The following is a 21,918-nucleotide window of genomic DNA, read 5'->3' as shown; positions in this document are numbered from 1 at the left end:
TATCCAATAAATTCTCCCTCAAAACAATACATTTCCAATACATTTATAATATAAAATTAATAGAAAAATATAATTGTCTTCCTCATACAAAATGCACCCATCTTATATTTATGATAGAGCAACAAAAAGTGGAAATACCTGTGCTGATGCTCTTTCTCTCAAAGGTAGACCGACAAATTTACCCTTTCGAACACCATTCAAGGATAAAAGACTTCCAAGCAAACCACAGATAGCAGCAATTATATTAGAAGAGTGAAGCCTAAGGCTCACTCGCATCTCAATCATCTTATCCATTGAGATAATCTACAGAGAGAGAGAGAGAGAAATTAAAAATATAAACCCAAACAATAAGTAGCTCATAATTGCCCAGACCTTTAGCAACCAGAACAAAGATAAATTTTCTAAAATACTTATGCGCAATCAATGTCAAGTTAAATACAATACCAAGTCCATAAGCTTTGTATTAGAGGACCAATGAGGATGCTGACAGAGAGTGAATAAGATATCTTCACGCACCTGATCAACAATAAGAATCACAACAAAAATAAGAAATAAAATAATAATAATAATAATAACAACAAAAAAAAAAATTAAAAATGAAGTCTGTCAATGTAAGAACAATGAGAGTTCAAAAGATTCAAGAGTGTAATACACCTCAGGATCGCATTCTTTCTCCATCAGGTCAAACAAGATTTCCCATGTAACAACAGGTACAACTGAGAAAAAGTATGAAATTAATGATATTGTGTCCAACTTCCACTTCATTGCAACGAAAGAAACACCAGTGGCAATTCGACCCCCAATGGTTAAAATATCCACATCTTTAGAATCCTCAGTGATATCCAACTCCATGTCCATAATCCTACTTCTGCCATCCAACCTGTTGGAATTCTGTATAGGAGTGCTAGAATCAGACAAATCCATAAGATTTACCTTAGACTCATTATTCCTTTCACAATCAGAACATTCTTCATATAATTTAGCGAGAGCCCTTAGAAACTTCTCAATGGAACAACTTATTGCACTATAGAGGGCAACATCTATAACATCTTGATCGCTCCATTTAGCAAAAAGAGGAGAAGAAACAAAGCTTCTAAAAGAAGCTATGAGAGAGCCCGTTCCATCAAAAATAGAGTTCAAGCTCAAGCAACTACCATGAGTTCGAACATCATTTATGTTTTCTTCAATTACAAAAACAGCATGATCCAGAAATTTTAAAATGTGATGGCCTATTTTGTCAAGGAATGACGAAAGGTCCTCTCTTAGCCTGAAAGAAAAAGAAAGCATGTAATGCATGAATAAAGCTAAACACTAAGTAAGTTCAAGTGCAAAGAATCAAAAGCAAAAATAAGTCTCACAGACACAGTACAAAACTGAGCAGCAAAAAAAAAGGGAAAATGAAAAAGAAAGGAAAGACAGCCGCACATAATATATACATAGAACAATAAATAGCCAAATTCTTTAATCAAGTTGTTGAACATATTACTAAACATTCCTAATTAAAATAAAGAACCAATTATAAATAACAACAAATCACTACTAAAGGTCTCCAGCATGGAACAAGAACTATAGAAACCAAAATGAAATTTTGTATCGTCAGCCAAATTTAGAAACACAATATTTTCATGATTGCAAATTCAGTACAATAAAACACAGAGATTAAGCTACAACAAACCTCATTAAAATAGCACTGTGCATGAAATTAGACAAGAGAGCACACACAAAGAAGAAATCTGGCAGAAGTGTTTTTTCGATCTCCAGATCCACCACAGCTGCAAGAAGACAAGTATTCATCTCATGCAGCAGAGGATTTCTTAATTGTCGAGGAAGACGCACTCTATGATGCCATTTGGATTGTACAACCTAAAGTGATAAAAGATACTGCTTAGAAATCAAGGGAAGTGCAAAATCATACTTCTAAACATTTTTTAAAAATCATGAACTTTTAGCACCTCAACACTAGGTTCCAGTTCAATTTCTGCAAGGACTTCCACAGAGCATTCAAAAAGTTCCCGCACCCTTTCATGCTCACATTCTTCTGTCTGCCAGCAGAATCAAAATAAATTTCAGAAACAGTTATACATCATGTATCAGAACTAGAAGTTAAATGGTGACAGGCGACAAGAACATCACCACATACCTTAACCCACTCACCAACAGTTTCAAAAAAATCTGCAAAAATATGTGATGATGAAAGTCCTTTAAAATAATTAGGAAAAATAGCACAACCAACACAAAGCGCATAAACAGCTGCTGGAAACAAGACCACCATGTCCTCATTCAATCGGAAAGCCTCCTACATATAAGATGGCTATGTTACTAAGAATTGTTATTTTTATGAAAAACTATCATAATAACCAGCATCAAACTCTCTTGTAAATACAACAAAAGTAAACCACCAGTTAACCTTGAAAGGTGAAGCTGAGACTAAATGAATTAATGAAACAGAGCATCTACAAAAAGAAACTGCATTGAAACAAACTGGGTGATAGCACTTTCATTAGTAAAAATGCATATTTAAGTTGTTTGATACCCACACAAATTCCAGAACTTAAAGTGCTTTCAATCCCATGTCCTTAACAAATATAGTCAAAGAATATGGATAAAGGGTTGCAAAAAACTGAAGTATGTGATTGAAAGAACTGAAGCCACCATGGCTTCGGCCTGTTGGTAGGGTAGGGTGTGGTTTGGGTTTAGCTATCAAGTTCGAGACTTCCCATGTACCAAAGAGGGAGAGAGAGAGAGAGTTTGAAAGAACTGAAGTAATATCTCAAAAAAACAACCTTATATGTGTTCAACGCTCAAGATATAGAGAAAAAAAATGGAGTCCATAATATCTATAACAGCGAAGACAGACATGTTTCATCCAAAGGATTATAGGTTCCATTGTCAGTAAGTGTGGATGATTTAACAAAAGTTCAGGGTTGCCTGAAATTTTTTTTGTTTTGCATGATGCTCAATGAGACAGTGATACCAATTGATACTAGTAATTTGATGCATGTTGAACTCAGGCAAAACCTTATTTAAGCTTTATCCTAATTTCCCTCCATTGGCAATGAAGGACATGACTCCAATTTGGGGAGTGACATTTCATGTTCAGTTAGGGAATGATAAAGGGTCTGAAACTTAGATCATTCTGGGGAATTTTCTTGCAGATCTTTTTCTGTATGTGACTTGTCATCCTATTACTGCTCCTCTTGCCTAGTATTCTCTGATTTAGAAAGCTAAAGTATCCTCAAAAAAAGTATAAATCTTTTATATGGACTCAGTTGTAGAGACCAGAACCCGTAAAAACAAAAAAAGGAAAGGGGTAAAAAGGGGATTTTTTGGGCTTCGTCAATGTTCTCGTTGACAAAGACAATGCAGCGCTTCGTCGCCAAAATTCAGAGTCTCGTCAACAAAGAGGTCCCGACCGACAGGGAAAATATCAGGCTTGGGTTCGTCAACAAGGGAGGAGGTTCGTCGACAAACAACCTTCTATGGTTCGTCAACGAAGGACCAATTCATCGACGAATTTGACTGGGTCAAAAGGCCTATAAATAGGGTTTTTCATTTTCTTAAGGGATAAGAAACCCAAAATTCTCTCTCTCTCTACAGTTCTTTGTCGTTCGTCTCCTGTTTCGATGATCGGAAGTTACTGCGAGGATCAGGGGGCTAAGATCTACAATACTAGCGGATTAGATTTTCGATTTGGTGATAAAGGTCGGGATTTGGGTTTCAAGCATTTTGGTTTCTGTTTCGAAATCAGGTAAGGGGATTATGTTTAATGCAGTGTTTTAATGTTTTTGATCCAATGGAAATGGTTATGGAATGGAGTATTTATGTTTTCAGTTGTTTTTTTTAAAACCAACCGTTCGAAATGCTTGTTTTCAAACCTAGGATATACGATATGATATTTTGAATAGAAATGAACGGTGGAAAATTCGGTTTGATTCTACAAACCATTTATGCAGAGTTTTCCGTGGTTGCCTACAAGCTATGTTTAAATATGGAAAATTGTGTGGCATGTGAATATGATTTTAGACTGATGGAAATACCAGGATGGGTGTGTTTATGTAATACTAAACTGTTTGCGGAAATACTGGAACTATTTTGGGAATTGCAGGAACTTTATAAGAGGGCCGAGGTCGAGTTTGTATTACATGGCCGAGCCCGAGTTTTATAAAATAACAAAGTTTATTTTGAGGCTAGGTTTGTATTAAACGGCCAAGTTGTAACAGAGGGGCTGAGGCCTGAAATTTGTACTTTATGAGAGGGCAGAGGCCCAAGTGGTATTAAACAGCGAGAGCCCAAGTTTTATGAAATGTGTTAAAGTACAGTTTTAATTACCTAAATTACATGATATGCTTTAGGAAACCTGTGAACCCAATGTTGCAAGCGTGGTATCATTGCTAGAGAGAAAGTTTCACCATTTGACCGCGTGCGCCCACATCTACGAGCATGTGGTGTTGGGTGGTCCTAGCTGATTGACCTCAGTAGATGTAGTACCCTTCTCGAAAGTGGTAAGGCAGTCGGACCCGCAAGGGGGCTTGCCTCTCCATCCCAAAAACTATTGCCCTAAGTTCATCTTCCTCAAAAGGTCTCTCTTACCAAGTTATCTTATCAATAGGCAAAGGATCCCACTCTAATCCTTCCACCATCGGTCTACTCTCATCCTCTTCAATATACAGGTTATAATAAAAATCATTGATCTCAGACGCAATTACATTAGGATCCGATATAATAACCCCCCTATCCACGTCCAATTCCATAATCAAATTCTTCCTTATTTTTCCATTGGCTATCCTATGAAAAAATTTAGAATTACACTCACCATCTCTAAACCCATTTAAGCTTTGTCTTCTGCCTCCAACTTCTCATATCATTAAAAATTAGCTCTTCCAATTCGCTCTTTAGAAAAACCTTTTTAACCACTTCCTCCCTAAAAAGGATCACTCCTTTTTCCTTTCTATTTAACTCTTCTAGAATAATAAACTTTTAAATCCCATTGTCTCCAAACACCTCCGTATTCCACACTATCAAATTTTCTTTCAACCTCTTCAACTTCTTCATAAATCTAAACCCCTCCCAACCCCTTTCCACTTCCTCGCCCCACAAATCCCTAACTAAAGTCTGAAAGGAGCCATGCTCTACCCACATAACCTAAACCGAGTGGGACCCCAAGGCACTTTCCTAGATTCCACTACTTGAGAAAGATTGGGGAACTCCTCTCAATCACTGGAAAAGAAGAACCTACCGATTCTACTAGCAAGCTCCCTAGCCTCACCCACTAACCACATAAAATTAGCATTGCGCAAAGGAAGATACCTTTTTCTTAAGGGAATCTGACTGCATTAAAATCACCTCCCACTAACCACCTAAACGAGCATAAGCCAGAAACAAAAAATAGCTCATCCCAAAGATTTCCCCTAAGAGCGGGTCTAGAAGGACTGTCCACAGAGGAAATCCACCATTGACCCTTATCTCTAATATCAAGCAAGATAGAAAGAAAAAACCCACTAAAATATCCACTCTATTAATAGAACTAGTGTCATAGGAAAATAGAATGTGCACCTCGAGAAGGTATAAAGTCCCAATCCTTACACCACTCTTCCCAAATCCCTCTAACTACCTCCCTGTCTATCAACTGAAGCTTAGTCTCCTAGATTAAGACAATATCAAGGGATTTCCCTAACACAACCTCCCTAATCATACTTCTCTTCCTAATATCCCCTAGGCCCCTAACATTCCAACTAATAATCTTCATAGTCTAACGCACTTACCCCCTTTCCCTGTCCCCTTCCCTCCCCCATAATTGATGGCAGAAATCAAGTTTTTTAACTCTTTTTCCATCTTCCTTTTTTTCTCCCCCTTATATGTTTTTGGGATCACCCCAAATTTAACTTCAACTCCTGTAGGATCCAGTAACTTTAACCCCATAACAGTTAAGAGCTCGTTCGGGTCTCTATTGTCCCTTTCGCTAACCCCTTGACCAGCGCCAAAATCACTCCCCCCATTAGTTCCCTCATTGTGGCATAAATAATTATCAAAAAATAAGGACTGATCGAGAGTAGGAAGAATACCTTTTCGAGGTTCCGAAGAATTCGAATTGCTTACTGATCAAAATTGTCTTTTGATTAGACTTGTGCTTAATAGAACTATCCAATCCTTTCTTGATACCAAGGGCAATAAAGAACTCTCTTCTTGTGCAAGCTGAAGCATACAAGATTGCTTCTTAGTTCTTACTCAATAATAACTCTTCCGCTTTTTCATCAAAACCCAAATCTCCAACAAGTTCTTCGTAATTATCTTCTCCTCTCATATCTAACTCCATTCTCAATTGATTGACTCGAAGGTCAGACTCAGAATCACAAAAGCGGCTTAGGTCATTCTGCTCCTGAGTTCCTCTCATCCTCACTAAATTCATCAATTTTAGAATCTTCATATACAACAGAATGCGTCCCTTTGCTGCAACTTGGGTCCGTTTCATAAGTGAACCTGCCATCTTTCTGCTGTGAAGATTGTTGTACCAAATACTCTACACATACCTGCTACCTAGTGTGTCAGCAATCTCTACTTTCTCTTCAGCCACTTCAGCCTTCTCCACCCCTGATTCCATATCCAGGTCTTTGGGAAGATCAATCATATTCTTTACGGATAAACTAAACTGGGTATGCTCGCTGGAAGCTTTCATCTCTGGGCTGATTTCTGTATTTTCTTCCACATTTCTGGCCTCAGTTCTTTCCTTGCTGGTTTTTCCGTCATTCTTTTTGACTTGGGTACTAACCTCCGATCTCTTATCTTCTAAGACAGACCTAACACCCCTTTGGATAAAGCTTGGTCCGCTGTTCTATTTCCTTTTAATTACCCATTGAGTGATTATAACAGGCCAACTAGTAACAGACCCAAACTTCCCTCTTCCAAGCGTTGAATTATATTTTAGAAGCCAATGTAAAATTGTGTTTGGGTAGGAAAGTTGGACAATCTTTCCTGATATCATGAGATTCTCAAACTTCCCTTTCTGAATCCCTCCTTCCCCTCACCGGCACATCGCCAGCAACTTCTGCAAAGGATCATCTCTTCAGGTGCCTCAAACGCCCACTCTGCTTCTTTGTCAACATCTTGTGGTTAATTATGTTCAAGACACCACAGTCTGAACATCTAAATACAATCTCCTTGTCTTGTTCAGATGAGAGCTGCAATAGAGCTTCTAAGAAGAAATCCCTCCAGCCTTCACTGTTCTTACTCTCAGGAACAAATAAAACTTCGTCTTACTCCTGCAATCCCCTTTTCAACTTGTAGGAAACTCCCTTTAGGATTGGATCCCAGATTGATCAAGACCCAGGATCCTTTGCCTTGTAGGCATAAGCTTCCTCAAAAGAGCCTGTCAACTCCTCAATTTCGTTCGAAATCAGCCCCAGTAACTTAACGAACCAGAGAAGTTCCTCTTTCTTTAGTAAAATGTGATAGAACTTTCTCCCTACAAACTCCAAAATTCTGAAGTCTGAAGGCCCGAGACATTTAGCATGGAATATTTTGTGATCGGCCTGAACTGAGGAATGTCCTCCCCACCCAAACAGCTTCTTACCTGATAAGCAGCTGGTCTCACCCATTCTGCAATACCACCTCCGATAGACCTGAGTTGCGAAGAAGCCAAAAACCAACCTAACTGAACCCTGAGACTAAGACTTGCAGCTGGGTAATCTCCAAAAGCAAAGGAAAATGTTCCCTGAAGGGAAACAAAGATTTGTGGCATGTTCTGAAGGGAGTTAGAAGGGTTTTCCGAAAGAAAAAAAAAAAATAATAATAATAATAAAGGATGGAAAAAGAAAGGAAAATGAGGCTCGATAGATCTTCGTAAACTAGCTGGATAAATGATTGACGATGATAAAGTCAAACGATCATCGCTGAGGGAACTACAAACCCTAAATCCAAAGATGACTCGCCAAATGCATCACAAGGACTGCACGAGAAGACGACAGGTCTCGTTGATGACCACAAGGTTTGACCTCTCTGAAGGTGTAGGATCTACAATTCGATTCGATTCCAGGTCAGGGATAGTCGAGAAACTAAGATTCAGACCAGAAGATAAGGGAGAAGGACGTCCAGAGTAGTTTGCCATTCTCGCTGTTGCAAAGGGTGGCCGCATCGCAAAGGATGGTCCATCTTGTCCTTGCACAAACTCATCTGCAATTTTTTTATTTACTTATTGCAAATAAATATAAGTGTGTTCTTGCATATTTTAATACAAATGCATGAAACGGGGAATCATTAGTTTCTCTCTCTCTCATACGCATAGACATAGTTTCAGAGCATTAGATTTCCTCTCTCCTATTTCTTCTTTTTTTCTTCTTCTCCTTTCACGTACAAATCCCACTGTCATACGCAGATTGTTGGTTTCTTGGATTCTGATTAACAGGTTCATACTCTAATGAAATCATTCGGTGCACATTTCTTGGCAGGAATTCATGGAAAAGCAAGCAAAAAAATCGTGCTAGATCTAGAGCAGACTGCAGTATAGGGCAATTGCAGAAACAATCTTTTTGATCTGATGTGGTCCAAGTTCAAGCATCTCTGGCAAAAACCCAGTTTTACTCCTATCTTGTATATGACAATTACATTGTGATAATAGCTTTCTAATCCACAATTTTATGACCCACATTTTATGTGAAAAAAATTAAGTTCTCCTCTCAGATGCAACTAGCTAACTTGTATGCAAAGAGGATACTTTTGATTTTTGAGCAGTTGAATCCATATACTTCAAGTTTGGACCATGACCTGAAGAGCAACAAGATACAGTGGAGAGGGCAGAGAGAGGTATCGTAAGCCATCTCAAATGTTTCAAGCTTTGCATCTTAGATGATGTTGATGTGGCTTGTAATGTTATCCTGTATGTTTACTCCATAATTTTTTGGGAGCTTGTCTCAAAGAAAGTTTGCAGCTATAACCATTAATACGTTCGCATGCTTGTATGCATGTGCATGTAATCAGATAATGAGATTGCATTAAATAGCTAAAAGTTCTAAACCCCCACCCCTCTCTTCCTCTTAAAAATGTGAATCAACATGTTCCATTTTTTTAGGTGGAAAGGGTTCCACATTGTCAGATAACGCAGTAGTTAAAGAAAAATATTTTATCAATTAGTCAAATAGTACTAACAGCTCTATCCAATTTGCAAAGACCTGTGAAAAGTAATCTTTAGGAAGCAACTAGTTCAAGCCCAAAAGTTTAGACAAGAAATTAATATCCAAACTGAAGCATTGACTAAATATGACCAGGGCAGCAAATATAACATAAGGTAAGCAGACTCCAATTAATCAATATATTATATAATAGGACCATGCAAATGTAGTCCCCAATTCCAAAGCAGCTTTTTATATAGTGACAAAACCAATCGATTTCTAAATGAGCTAACTTCTGCGAGCAAGAAATAAAACACAAAACAAAGTCAGTTAATTTAGTGGAAGCATATATACTCCAAACCTATTAATCCAATAGTCTCATCGCTCAAAAACCATATATCATTATCAATAGGGAAAAGCAATGTAGCCCTACCCAAATATCCAACCAGAAACACACCCAATAACCATCCTCAACTTTATATTTAACACAAGGAATGGAAAAAGGTGAAATTTATATTTCCAGAATTTCATTAGAAACTCCATTTCCAAAATCAGCATCGCATCCATCCACATGCAAACCAAATTTACTCTTGATAACTTTTGCCAAAGAGAAAGTTTCCAAAAGGAAATCCCAAAACCACTTACATAGACAACTTTTTTAGACACCAAATTACCAAGACCCAAACCCCTCAACCAAAGACCTGCAAATAAAATTCCAACTCACAAGATAATCCCTCACGTAGTCCATCCCCCAACCCCAACAAAAGGAAGTCCCTCATAATCCATTCCAACCTATTTGCTAGACATAGAGGGACCTCAAACACAGACTAAAAATAAAGAGAAATAGAGGAGATACAGGTCAATTAAAGTAATACGACCCCTTGGGGAAAAAAAAAAAAAAAAACTGCCTTCCAACCATCAAATGCTTGGATATTTTTGTGGGAGCATTGGCCTTCCAAATGCCCTTCCAAGAGAAATTGTTCCCATCCTCAGCTTAGTTGTTACTGCTAATAATCCAAAAAGAAAGATATAACATCAAAACGTCTGTTGTCTGAAACTTTCCATTTGACACCAACCTCATTCTACGCTATCAGAGTTATTCCATGCAAGCTGTCAAAAAATTTGTCAAAACTATCCAGCTTTCAGCCTAGGGCCATTCTCAAAAAGTGAACATCCTAAACCAACTCCCTTCTATATTGATCAAGAAAGAAATTGAAATGAGATTAGATTTGTCTTATTGTCAATAGGGCAAAGAAGTGTGTGTATGTGAGAAAGAAAGAGCAAGTGTTTGTATATGCTTGCATTACTATAATAGTACTTTACAAAGAGGTGTCTTCATAACAATATTTAACTCCAAAAGTCAATATTTTACTCAAAAAAGCAAATAAAATAACCAAAGAAAACAATTAAGCATTTCATAAATAACATAATTCCAAAGAACTCAAAACAAACCAACCTTCGTGTTAATTAAACCAAAAACTGCTCTCAAAAGGCTTTGTCTGAGAAGTAAGTTGTCTCGAATATCACCCTAGACAAACAAAAATTGCAGAAATCTAACATCAATGGGTCCATATGAAATTGAAACACTTAGGATAAGTTTAACATGAAGTAGAAAATCTTCTTTAATTCTTTTGTGGCAGAGCAATTTTAAACCATGAAGCACAGGGTCGCACAAAGTAATAGAAAAAGACAATCATTCCATGCCTCTGGGTGTGGACAAGCCAGGCCAAATGGACATCCTATCCCTGCATAGTTGCATATTTGCAGCTTTTTTGAAGAATACGCAAACTTAAAACCTCTTCAGCCAGTCTTGTTCGCACTCATCTAAGAGAGTGATGACAATAGTAATTCCCTAGTGATTTCCGATCTGTCAGAAATAGATGGACTTTGACCAATCCCCCCTTATTCTCCAACATTATTAGCTTTCAATATCCTCTACCCCCATTCTCTCAAACGAAATACCAACCTCCTGCCTGGATAGTCTCCCACACTCGAGGGGAATGCTTCAAACAATAAGAAAAGCATTGCACACATGCACACACCCTTCAATATTTTCTTCTATTCATTTTTTATTTCAAAAACGGCAACTTGCAACTTAATTGGAGGCTCACCTTTTCATCCCAAATATATTAGGTTAGCTAATAAAATTTTTGATAGAAAAATTAAATATTTCATTAAACAAATATAGTTTGGCCAATAATATAACACATTAAGCTGATTGGTTTACCAATCTTTTTGCTTCAATTTGTACCCCCGCTCCCCTCTCTAGGTCATTTTTTATCTCTGTTCACAAAATTTTAGGAATGTATTTCAATCAAAATTTCTCATCCTATATGACAATATTTGACAGATACCATTAGACCTGGCAAAGCAGATCGGGTCGGTTTATCCGTGACGAATAAGGCGGATTATCAGGTGAAAAAATCATAATCCATATTCGACTCGTTCAAGTGGTGGATTAGGCGGTTTCGGGTCGGATAATTCATGGCGGATGGGCGGATAATCCGTCATTCTCAAATATAATTTTATTAATAATTTATATTGTGTCATAATAATTTAAGTTGTAGATGACAACTTGCGATTAGTTTGTGTATTAATTTTTCTAATAATTATATCAATCATTCAATCGTTTATAGTAATTAACAACTCATGATTCATGTAAGTAAAACTGTAAGCATTAAAACATAATAAATTAGTCTCAATCCAAGACAAAATAGAAACTCGAACCGTGCGACTCGTGTGAGTCTCTAAAATCTAAACATTACAACTGTTCTTAAAGCATGCAAATTTCTTTAAACACAACTATTTTCAAATCCGAGGAATCTCTCAAAATAGACATTCCCAATTTTCCATATTAAAAATAGGATATTATCATTCTCTATTCAATGTTATGATGCATTCTTATTTACATTACTATGATAACATCTTTTAATTTTTTTAAACTATAAATTTCTTATATCATGATTTTATATCCTTAAAATAGACATTGATTGAATGAAAGATAACCTCAATTCTTAAAAACAATCTCATTATCTCTTGCTCTACCAACAAAGTAGCCAAGCAATGCTCAATTTACATATCTCAAATTGCACTGACTTTTTTTTTTTTTTTTCAAATTCACAACAATTAAAATCATAAGTTCAAAACTCATACTCTTAACAACGATTGAATTTTCTCATCATCTCTTGCTCTACCAACAAAGTAGCCAAGATATGCTCAAATTACATATCTCAAATTGCACTGACCTTTTTTTTTTTTTTTTTCAAATTCACAACAATTAAAATCATAAGTTCAAAACTTATACTCTTAACAACGATTGAATTTTCTCCCCACATATTTGCTTTTCTTCAAATAAGTTGTAAAATTATATTTTTAGTGTGAAATTATATTGAATGCCATCTAAGTACAAAGCTCGAAATCAACTACCTCAAATACAACTTAAGACAAAATTTTATGGGCTGATTGGTATTATTGTCAAAAATTACAGAAACAAAATCAAAAATAAAAATTAAAAATCAGAAAAATAAAAATCAAAAAATCAAAAACCAACAAACGACTCAAAGGTCAGAACTCAGAAGACAAATTTCCCCAAAAGAGAGAGAATTGAACCTGGTTCCGTGGTTCGTGAAGCTAAAGCAACAAGCGAGTGATGGGCGGCAGTCGACGACGACGAAAGCGAAACCCTAAACGAAAGTGAATGAGAAGTGAGAACGCAGAGAATGAGAGAAGAATCAGACGACGAGCGACTCGAGCGAGAGAGCGATGGGCAAGTAGCGAACTGGCAAAAGTACGGCAACACTGCAAGGCGAGGGTTGTCAAACTCACAAGGCTTCGCGAGCGAGCAAGCGATGGGCAGCAATTGACGACGGTGTCGAAAAATTGAAGTATGAAACCCTAAACGAAAGTGAATGGGAACTGGGAAGTGAGAACGCAAAGAATGATAGAAGAATCAAAATATTCAGATGAGTGACTTGGGAGTGGGAAGGGCTGAAGTAGTGAGGCGCTGAGCGGGGCGTGTGCGTAGTGGGCCGTGTGGGCATTTGGGCAGTGGGCTTACTGGGCTGGCTGGGTTAAAGGGTTTGGGCTGTAGCACTAGCAGGCTTTCCTGAGTTAATTTTTTAAGCGGGTTGGCGGATATCCGCCGGATAAACCCGACCCAACCCGCTAAGGGGGCGGATATGAAAATGAAAAATCATATTCGACTCGTTTAGCAAGCAGATAATTATAAGTCGGTTAAAACGGGTCGGATGCGGTTCGGATTAATGGATTTTTATCCATTTTGCCAGGTCTAGATACCGTGTTTAATTATGGATGCATTTACAGGAGGGCACTGCCATAAAGGGAAACACTGGTCTGAACATACAAAGAAATAAATAGAAATCACCTAAAAGTTACAAAAATAAGTAGAGATGAAATCAAATTAGTTAAAAAGCTACAAATCAATCAAACGGAAGATACTTGATGCTTTTTTTTACTTGAACTAAATTGTTTGACCAATTGAATGCCACAATAACTCCAAAAGATGCTAAATTAGAAATAAAAAATAAAATAAAATAAAATAAAAAAAGGGCAGCCCGGTGCACAAAGCTCCCGCGTATGTGGGGTCCGGGGAAGGGGCGGACCACAATAACTCTAAAAGATGCTAGATGAGTTACTTAATTAGGTGGGGCCCCACTCTAGGCATCTACTAATACAATCACATCCTTGCTGATTTAAAAAATATAAAAGTAAAATTAAATCTAACACACACAGACATGCATAAATCTACTTACTTGAGAACCTCTGCCTGAAAAATAACATGAAATGAAGTACAGAACAGACCTGGGTAAGAAAAACCATCACAATAGAATCAGAGAGAATATCCATACCCAAAAAAATTAATAACAAATTACAGAGTATAAGATGAGAAGCTACCAAAATACAAAGCAAAATGCATCAACTATAGGTAACCTAAGTGTGATTTAAAAATTGTATCAAATTGAAAACATGGGACCATGGTAGCCACTTCTAACGAGATCATAATCTTATCGCTCAAGATGGCTTTGCATCAAACAATTAAAGCATAGAGAAAAATTATTTATATCAGTTTACTCGGTAACACTAGGCTTACGGTATATAAACCTACGTATTACAAAATTCGGTGGGAAGAAATCCTTTTTATCACTTCCAGAGGAAGATGAATATGAATGGCTTATGAAGCAAATGAAAGCTTTTTGGTTTTGTTCATTTGGTAAGAGGCAGAATCATTGAATGAAACTTTAAAGAGTGTGTGGTTTTTCCATCTTTTCACAATAGGTGATGAACAACATGGTTGATTCCTTTGATTGAGGAAGTTTGAAGTTTCAGGAGGATGCAATTCTGTCCATATTCCAGATGGTTTGGATGCGCCAGGTTGAAGGGCCTCTTATTAGACTTTGACAGTTCTGCTAAATGACATGATGAAGGAGGGTGGTCATAAAGAAGGTGCTTTAGCAGGTTGTACTCCAGGGATCACTGGAATGTGATGCGCCCAATGTGGATCAACAAACATTGGTGTTATAAATCCTAGCAATGGAACTAAGTGAAAGGAGGGTGGACAAGGGAGTGTGTTTCAGCATTTAATATTTCCATGGCAACCTAAAGGTTCAGTGGCCACTCACCAATTGATACCTTGGATTTACAATATTTTTATTTTTTGTTAATAAAAAAAAGATGTATTATGATAGAGAATGTACAATCATAGCCACGATACTAAATCTTCAAAAAATAAAATAAAAAACAGAACCAAAACACAAAAAGGAAAAAAATAAATAATAATAATAATAATAATAATAATAATAATAATAATAATAAAAGCAAAACAAAAAAAACAAAAAAATCTGCAATGATCAACAAAGAAATCCCCTCTTTAATCCCTACCCATCATAGTCCACCAAACACTTTAAATTAGCTAATTCCATCTGACCCTTCTTCACCTTGGATTAGCCACCATCAAGCCTGACTTCATTACCTCCTTGATCAGACAACATGAGGCCTAAGTCATCCAACAACCTTTGAGTTTCAATGTCCTTCCCAAGAATTTGGTCTTGAACTGGAGCAGGCAGAATTCCATCCTTAAACTTTTTATCATCTTTGGGAACCTCATCTTCAAACATATTAATTCCCTCAAAACCTTCTAAAGGAGGAAGCGGCACATAAGATAAATCCCTGAAAAGATCAATAAAAGAATGTTCCCAAATATGGTCCAACAATAGACCTTTTTCCCATTCAAAATCACTACTCCCTATGCTGCCTTCATCTGAAACATCTCCCCATCTCTTATTTTCCTTACTCAATTGGGAATCTGGGACCTTGCATCTACTGGATTCACAATCATTTTTCAAAACCATTTTTGTTGATTTTTTAAAAATTCTGGCACATGGGTAAAATACAACAGTTTTGCGGCCAAATTGGAGGCCAGAACAGCTTGAGGCTAACCAGGAAATAAACCAAAACGAAAGGGAAGTTTATGAAAAAAGCAAATCTTGGCACAATAATAATGTTGATAATTTCAATTTTGTCCAAATAATTTTAAATATTTAAATATTTTTTAGCCAAAGTGAGCTGGGCTAAACCAGATTTCCACTTATTTTGGGCCCAATAGCTTATTAGTTAATCCTATGAACAGTGAGCAACAGCTAAATCTAAAATGGACCAGAAAGAATTCCATTTCTGAGCTCAGTAACAACGATTAGATTGAGGCTACCTTTTGTCAATAAACTGAGCACAAGAAACAGCAGCTAACTGAGCCCCCAGAATCATAGAACACTGATTGGGAGTTTCAGGCGCCAATCAAGGCAGTCATTGACTCATTGCAAAGACAATAAATCCAGAGGCTTTAGAGAACAGTAAAGGCCTGTCCATTGGTTGCAGTAGGCTTCATGGTACTGCAACCTGGTTGATGATAGTATGCAGGAAGGAGGGAAGAAAACATTGGTGTATTGCCTCAAAATCATGAATCTGCGGAGGGATTCAAAATAGCACAGGATACGGTGACACAGAGGATGCTAGAAATAGGTGCCAGCAAAGAAGATTCCCTCAAGTATATATGGCATGTTGACAGACTCTAAATCAAAATGAAGCATGCTAGATTATGTCAGATCCATTGGAGAAAATTCTACGACTGAGTCAGGCTATCAGAGTTCAACAAGTAGAAAGATGATGCGTATACAATATTTGAGACAGAAGACCGACTTCTAAATGATCAGCAGACGGAAAAGTATGCATTTGGGAAGAGTGATGTTTCAGCAAGTGGGAAATGAGGATACAGCATTGCAGGTAGATTTGTGGAATTGTAGTAGTCTTGAGTTGCCACAAGGGAGAGAAATCAGTTAGTTCACAGGAAGCAGCAGGGGAGGGGCATAAAGATCCAGTAGAATTTCAGAAAATGCTCATGTTGGTGTTTGCCATTTGAAGGAAGATGAAATTCTGACAGACGCCTTGAATGGGGAAATTCCAACTATTGATCCTTCAATTGCAAAATTTCCCAATACATTAAATTTTGAATATCTTTATGTTTGCTAGGTTTGCTTCTCCAGCAAATGAATGTAATAAGGATCATCAAGGGACTTTAATTCAGCTAACATTATTTTACCTATTCCTATGCATTTAAATAAATCTTTGTATCAATTCTTCGCCAAACAGATGAAATTAAAGAGAGGGGGTCATATACATTGATCTGTTGGCGATGAGAGAGATAGCCTCAGGCATTCTTGGATGGTACACCTATTCACTAGACAGCTTTCTGGGTCAAGGGATTTGGGTTTCTGTTACTTGTTAAACTTACAATTGTTGAAAGAGAGGGTTCAAAAGGAGTTGCAAAAATTGGCATCTACCATTAACTATTGTTTTTTTTCTTTGGGGCGGAGGGGGGTGCAAAATTGTTAGCTTCTAAGACTTCTTACCTGGAATATTAGAGGCTTAGGGGATCTTAGTAAAGTTCTAGACTTGTAGTCCATTCTAATGTTGTTCTTTTGCAAGAGAACAAGTTTGAACATGCGGATGGGGGCTTTACCATGGAGTACATGGGACCTGTGGTTCAAGCAGTGGGATTCTCTCCCTTCTTCTAGTTTTCTTTGTCTAATGTCTATGGACCCTCTAAGCCAGCTCTTAGATCTTCTCAATCGGATGATTCTTATATTGTGCTAGACATTGTTTGTGTCAACTGATTCTAAGTAGAGATTTGATTGTTAGGCTTCTTAATCAGGAACGAGGTGTTTCTAGCCTTACCTTTAGTATGAGTGCTTTCATTAGTTTATTAGGGAATGTGGATTGCGGGACATCCCTCTGTGTAATGCTTTTTATTTGGCCAATAGAAGGGGGTTCTTTTGTGTCTAGCCAGCAGGATTGGGTTTTATTCTCAAATGAATAGAGGAGGAATTTCCTAATCTTTCTCAAGAGGATCTGTCTCAGACCAATTTCTTATTACTCTTGAGTCTAGTATAGTGAGATTGGATCCTACTCTGTCCCATTTTTCAAAAATGTGATTTGACTCATAATTTTTTTCATTCTTTGATAGATACAAGGAAAGACTATTCTTTGATGGGTTTGCAAGGTTTTAAATTTAAGACTATAATTTTGCATGAGATCAAGGACTAAAATTTTGGTTTTAAATGGAAATTTTGAGGGCTTCAATTTACAGAAATTTTGATTTCAATAGAAGTTTCAATTTCAATTTAAAGAAACAGCAAAACTCATAATAAATTGAAGAAATTATGAATGGAACCTTGAGAAATACTAATATAGATGATTGTGAATAATTTAGAAATAAAAAAATTAAGCCTCAAATTTTGCTGGAAGGTGCTGCATGCACCACACATGCCGGTAACCTGCATGTGGCCCTTGTCTTCTCAGATTCTCCCATCATCTTCTGCACTTTCAATCACCCAATCTGCCAGGATCTAACGCCCTCTTCATTCCAATTCTCACCAGAGTACCATCGTTGTCCAGCCTACTGACAGTGGTTTCTTCTTATTCCAGGTTTGAGTATGCTATAAGCCCTGTTGCTATTTTTGTCTCCTCTTTAAACATTAGCTGAGCGTTTTTCATTGTTAGAAAAAGATGTTAAAGCTTGATATACATTGTTGGCCCACAACCTAAGAGCTTAAGCTTTTAGGTAAAGTGGTAATTTAACATGGTATCAAAGCTGGTTACTAGGAGGTCCTGGGTTCTAGTCTTGTTGCCTGCATTTACTGTGGTATTTTTTTTTTAAAAATTATTCTCCCTACCATGGGTGCTATTTATCGTGTGTTTTTCTCTCCATGTGCTGTCGGGCTGCACGTGCAGGGGAGTGTTAAAGCTTGATATACATTGTCGCCCCACAACCTAAGAACTTAAGCTTTTAGGTAAAATGGTAATCTAACAAAAGAAAGAAAGAAAGCGGATTCCTCATGTTCCAACACCCCTTCTCCCAAAAGGCAGCTGATACTATTTCACCTTAATACACAATTCAAGCCCTGCAATTAGAGCTAGAATGGTAAGAAGATGTGACGCTTGCTTTGTACAGGGAAGGGAATCAGGCTATCACTTCTAAGATTGCTGCATGTTACCTCATTACAGTTGGAGATGCAATTCAGGTTACCACTCAAATAGATATGTAACATAATCCTCTAGAGCTACATCAACCCTTCAGTTTGAAAAGACCTCTACTGGAATTGTGCAAGAGAAGTCAGTTGAGCTGTTGGGTAAAGGAGCCAAACTACTGTTACTTGGAAGACTCTAGAACACTTTGAACAACTTCTAAGGTCCAACCAGCAACCAAATGTTTCAAGTATCAGGATTTTCAGCTTTGAGCTGCACAATGTCCTAACAGGTGATACCAATTAAAAGGAAAAAAAAATGATAATGCCACCCACGTGATTGAAGTTAAGCCAAAAGTCCCAAGTGATTTTGACGAAGATGGCAACTTGGGAGATTGCTTAGTACTTTGACCTATCTTCCCTCCCCACAAGGTTTAAGAAAATGAAGATCGGAGAAAAACCAATATCTTTCAGCCGCATTGTAACTTTGTAATTGAACACAAATATGAATCACTTCCCTCAATACAAGGTTGAAGAAAATGAAGATCCGAGACAAAACAGTAGTTTTCAGCAGCATTGTAATTTTGTTAATGTTCAGAGTCATTACACAAATATAGTTTATGAAGAAGCTGTGAAGTTGAATTTGAAGGACAAGTTGGCATTTTGATATATCCAAAAATTGCCTGGGTGATCAATACTAAGGTGAAGGTCCATGATTGCTGCTTGTTTACCTTCAAGATTGGTTTGATTATGGAGACAATGAAGTGTGATATCCTTCCTATCAAGCTTTGCCACATTCTTCTCATACGTCTTTATTGCCAGTGTTAATGGTAATTTTAGTATTTTAGTATTATTATTAAGTTTGCTAGTATGTTAATTAATGAAATTTAGTAAGGGTGTAATGGTCATTAGAATGTATTTGATTTGTATTATAAATAGAGGAACAGACCTATCTTCAAGTTAGGTCATTCATTTTAATCAAAATCTAAACATGGTATCAGAGTGTGATCCAACCTAAACCCTATCACACTCAGCTGTCGCCAGAAAACACCCTCCCTTTACTGCCCTTCACAGAACCACCACAACCCTTCATTATTTCACAAAACCAACCATATAGCCAAAAACCTTTGTGCTCTGGTTGAGTGCAAAAGGAAAATTACAAACCAATGATAAAATTCAGGTGGAAGATATGGATCATTCTTGTAGTTTCTGCAGTTCTGAGATTGAGACTCTAGATCATATCCTCTTTAAGTGCAGAGTTACCAATGCAGTTTGGAGTCATTTGAAGGGCTGGCTGGGATTGAAAAGGTCAATGACAACAATCAAAGCAGCTCTTAAATGGATGCACAAGGAAGCTAAGGGCACAGGAATTCAGGCAGCAGCTAAGAGGATTTGCCTTGCTACTATGGTCTACTTCATCTGGCATTTTAGAAATAAAAGGAAATTCGAAGGTCTTATCTCGTCTCCACAAGCTATAATTCAAGTGGTTCAGACTCACATTTTCATAATTTTATATGATAGATTTCCTCATCTTTTGCATTCAGATTGGATGTTAATTTGGGTCCTGAGATCTTTGGATTCTTACTCTGCTCTGGCAGCTTTCAGTTGTTCTGTTTCCGTCCACGGTTGTTGAGTGCTTCCGTCAACAGTTTGGTTTTATAGTGTAATTTTTGTACTTGCTTTCGCTGGCCTGGGGCTCCTGGGTATGCCCAGGTTTTGTTGATGCTTACTTTCTGATTGTATTGCTTTGCAATTGTGGTGGGGGCTTAGCTCCCCTTTGCCTGCAAATGTCCAGTGTATATTGTACGTACACATTTGATCAATATAATTTACACTCTACTGCTCAAAAAAAAAAAAACATAACCCTAAAAAATCCCATCACCAAAATCCGCCCCACGCACTGGCCGACTGCCAGCAGTCGAACCCCATGCGCCAGCACGTGAGAGTGATTCTGGCCACCATTTCTGATTTTTTGCTTCCAGCATGTTCTGATTCCTTCCCTGGAGCATATTATCAAGCTGTTGGGCATGTTTTTCACTCAAAGTTCCAACCTTTTTCGACCATGCACTTGTGATTATCCATTAGGTGTTGTTCTGTATTCATGAAGGCTTTTTTTCTGCGTTTCTTGGAGCAGTTCATAAGCTGATTTGTAAGGCTGTGGCAGTGATATATCAGTTTGTAGGTGGTTCACCTCGTTCTTGGTTGTTTCCCCTCATTTGTGGTTGTCCCAATTAGTTTTGATTGTTCTTCTTGTTTTACGGTGGCATGGCTGCTAGTTTGTGAGCGCTGGGATGGAGTCTATGAATCCCAAAAACATGTTTCCTTCATTGCTGCCACAGGTAACAACTGAAAAGTAGGAGGGAAAGTGTTATGCTCAGTGGTCTAAGGCTGTTCTGGTTTATTTAGCAGGATTAGGAAAATTTGACCACTTGCTCCAATAGTCCTTCTAATGAGAAGAGAAAAAATAAATAAATAAATAAATAAAAGTGTGGATTCAGGAAAATTGACCACTTGCTCCAAACTGGCAGTGTTGCCCAGAAAATTCCATCTACTGGTCTGATTTTTGGCTGCTGCTGGCTGTTTTCTAGGGCTATAATATTGCTGGAAATTCCTCTATGACGATAGACATTCAGCAGATTTTGGGTTTTAGGCTTCAGTTTTTATGGTGGCGGTAACAATTAGGGTTTAGGTTTCAAAATCATGCTCTGATACCATGTTGAGTAATTGGGTAAAATGGAAGACCTAAACTAAATGATAATAGGTCAAGTACAACAGGAATGACCATAATACCCGTACTAACTCACATTTATTACTAACAAAACTCTTAACACATAATAATAATGCTAAATGACGAAGTAACCATTAACAAGTTCAAAATTTACTTTTCTAATCACAACTATCACTTACGTTAAACCTTGATATACTTTTGCCAAAATATAAAATCTTAATCTTTAAGTGGTATCAAAGTCTCTAAGACCTAATGATCCATCCTTGTTCTTGTAATAAAATTTTTAATACAAAGTAAATGGTGGACCAGTACATAGTCCACACTTTCAAGCCAAACAGGCTAGCTTGTTATGGGTTCTATTGAATGATGAAACCTCTTCTTGGGCTCTCATCTATACAGGTCCTCAAACCAACCTGTCCCCCCTTTCTTCAAAAGTTCTGGCATAGGTGCCTTTGAATTAAGACTTCCCTCACGCTCATTAGATCTGAAACGCTGGTGAATTTTCTAGATAGAAAGATCTTTGTGAAAGTGAATCAATTGCTTAAATGATCAC

General features: G+C 37.4%; 1 protein-coding gene across 1 annotated transcript in view; it reads right to left on the bottom strand.

Annotated features, from left to right (window-relative positions):
- LOC131146626 (serine/threonine-protein kinase ATM) overlaps positions 1-21,918 on the bottom strand; it is a 188,686-nt gene that overhangs the window by 145,605 nt on the left and 21,163 nt on the right. The window contains exons 16-23 of the mRNA XM_058096335.1: positions 13,874-13,922; positions 10,558-10,629; positions 2,141-2,296; positions 1,953-2,042; positions 1,676-1,863; positions 655-1,267; positions 445-516; positions 139-303 (exon numbers count right to left, since the gene is read on the bottom strand). Of these exons, the coding sequence (XP_057952318.1) occupies positions 139-303; positions 445-516; positions 655-1,267; positions 1,676-1,863; positions 1,953-2,042; positions 2,141-2,296; positions 10,558-10,629; positions 13,874-13,922 (1,405 nt within the window). The remainder of the gene's footprint in view (positions 1-138; positions 304-444; positions 517-654; positions 1,268-1,675; positions 1,864-1,952; positions 2,043-2,140; positions 2,297-10,557; positions 10,630-13,873; positions 13,923-21,918) is intronic.

This window comes from Malania oleifera, chromosome 13, assembly GCF_029873635.1.
Source record: "Malania oleifera isolate guangnan ecotype guangnan chromosome 13, ASM2987363v1, whole genome shotgun sequence".
Lineage (NCBI taxonomy): Eukaryota > Viridiplantae > Streptophyta > Magnoliopsida > Santalales > Ximeniaceae > Malania > Malania oleifera.
Note: the sequence above shows the minus strand (reverse complement) of the source record. Positions and strands in the feature narration are given on the sequence as shown.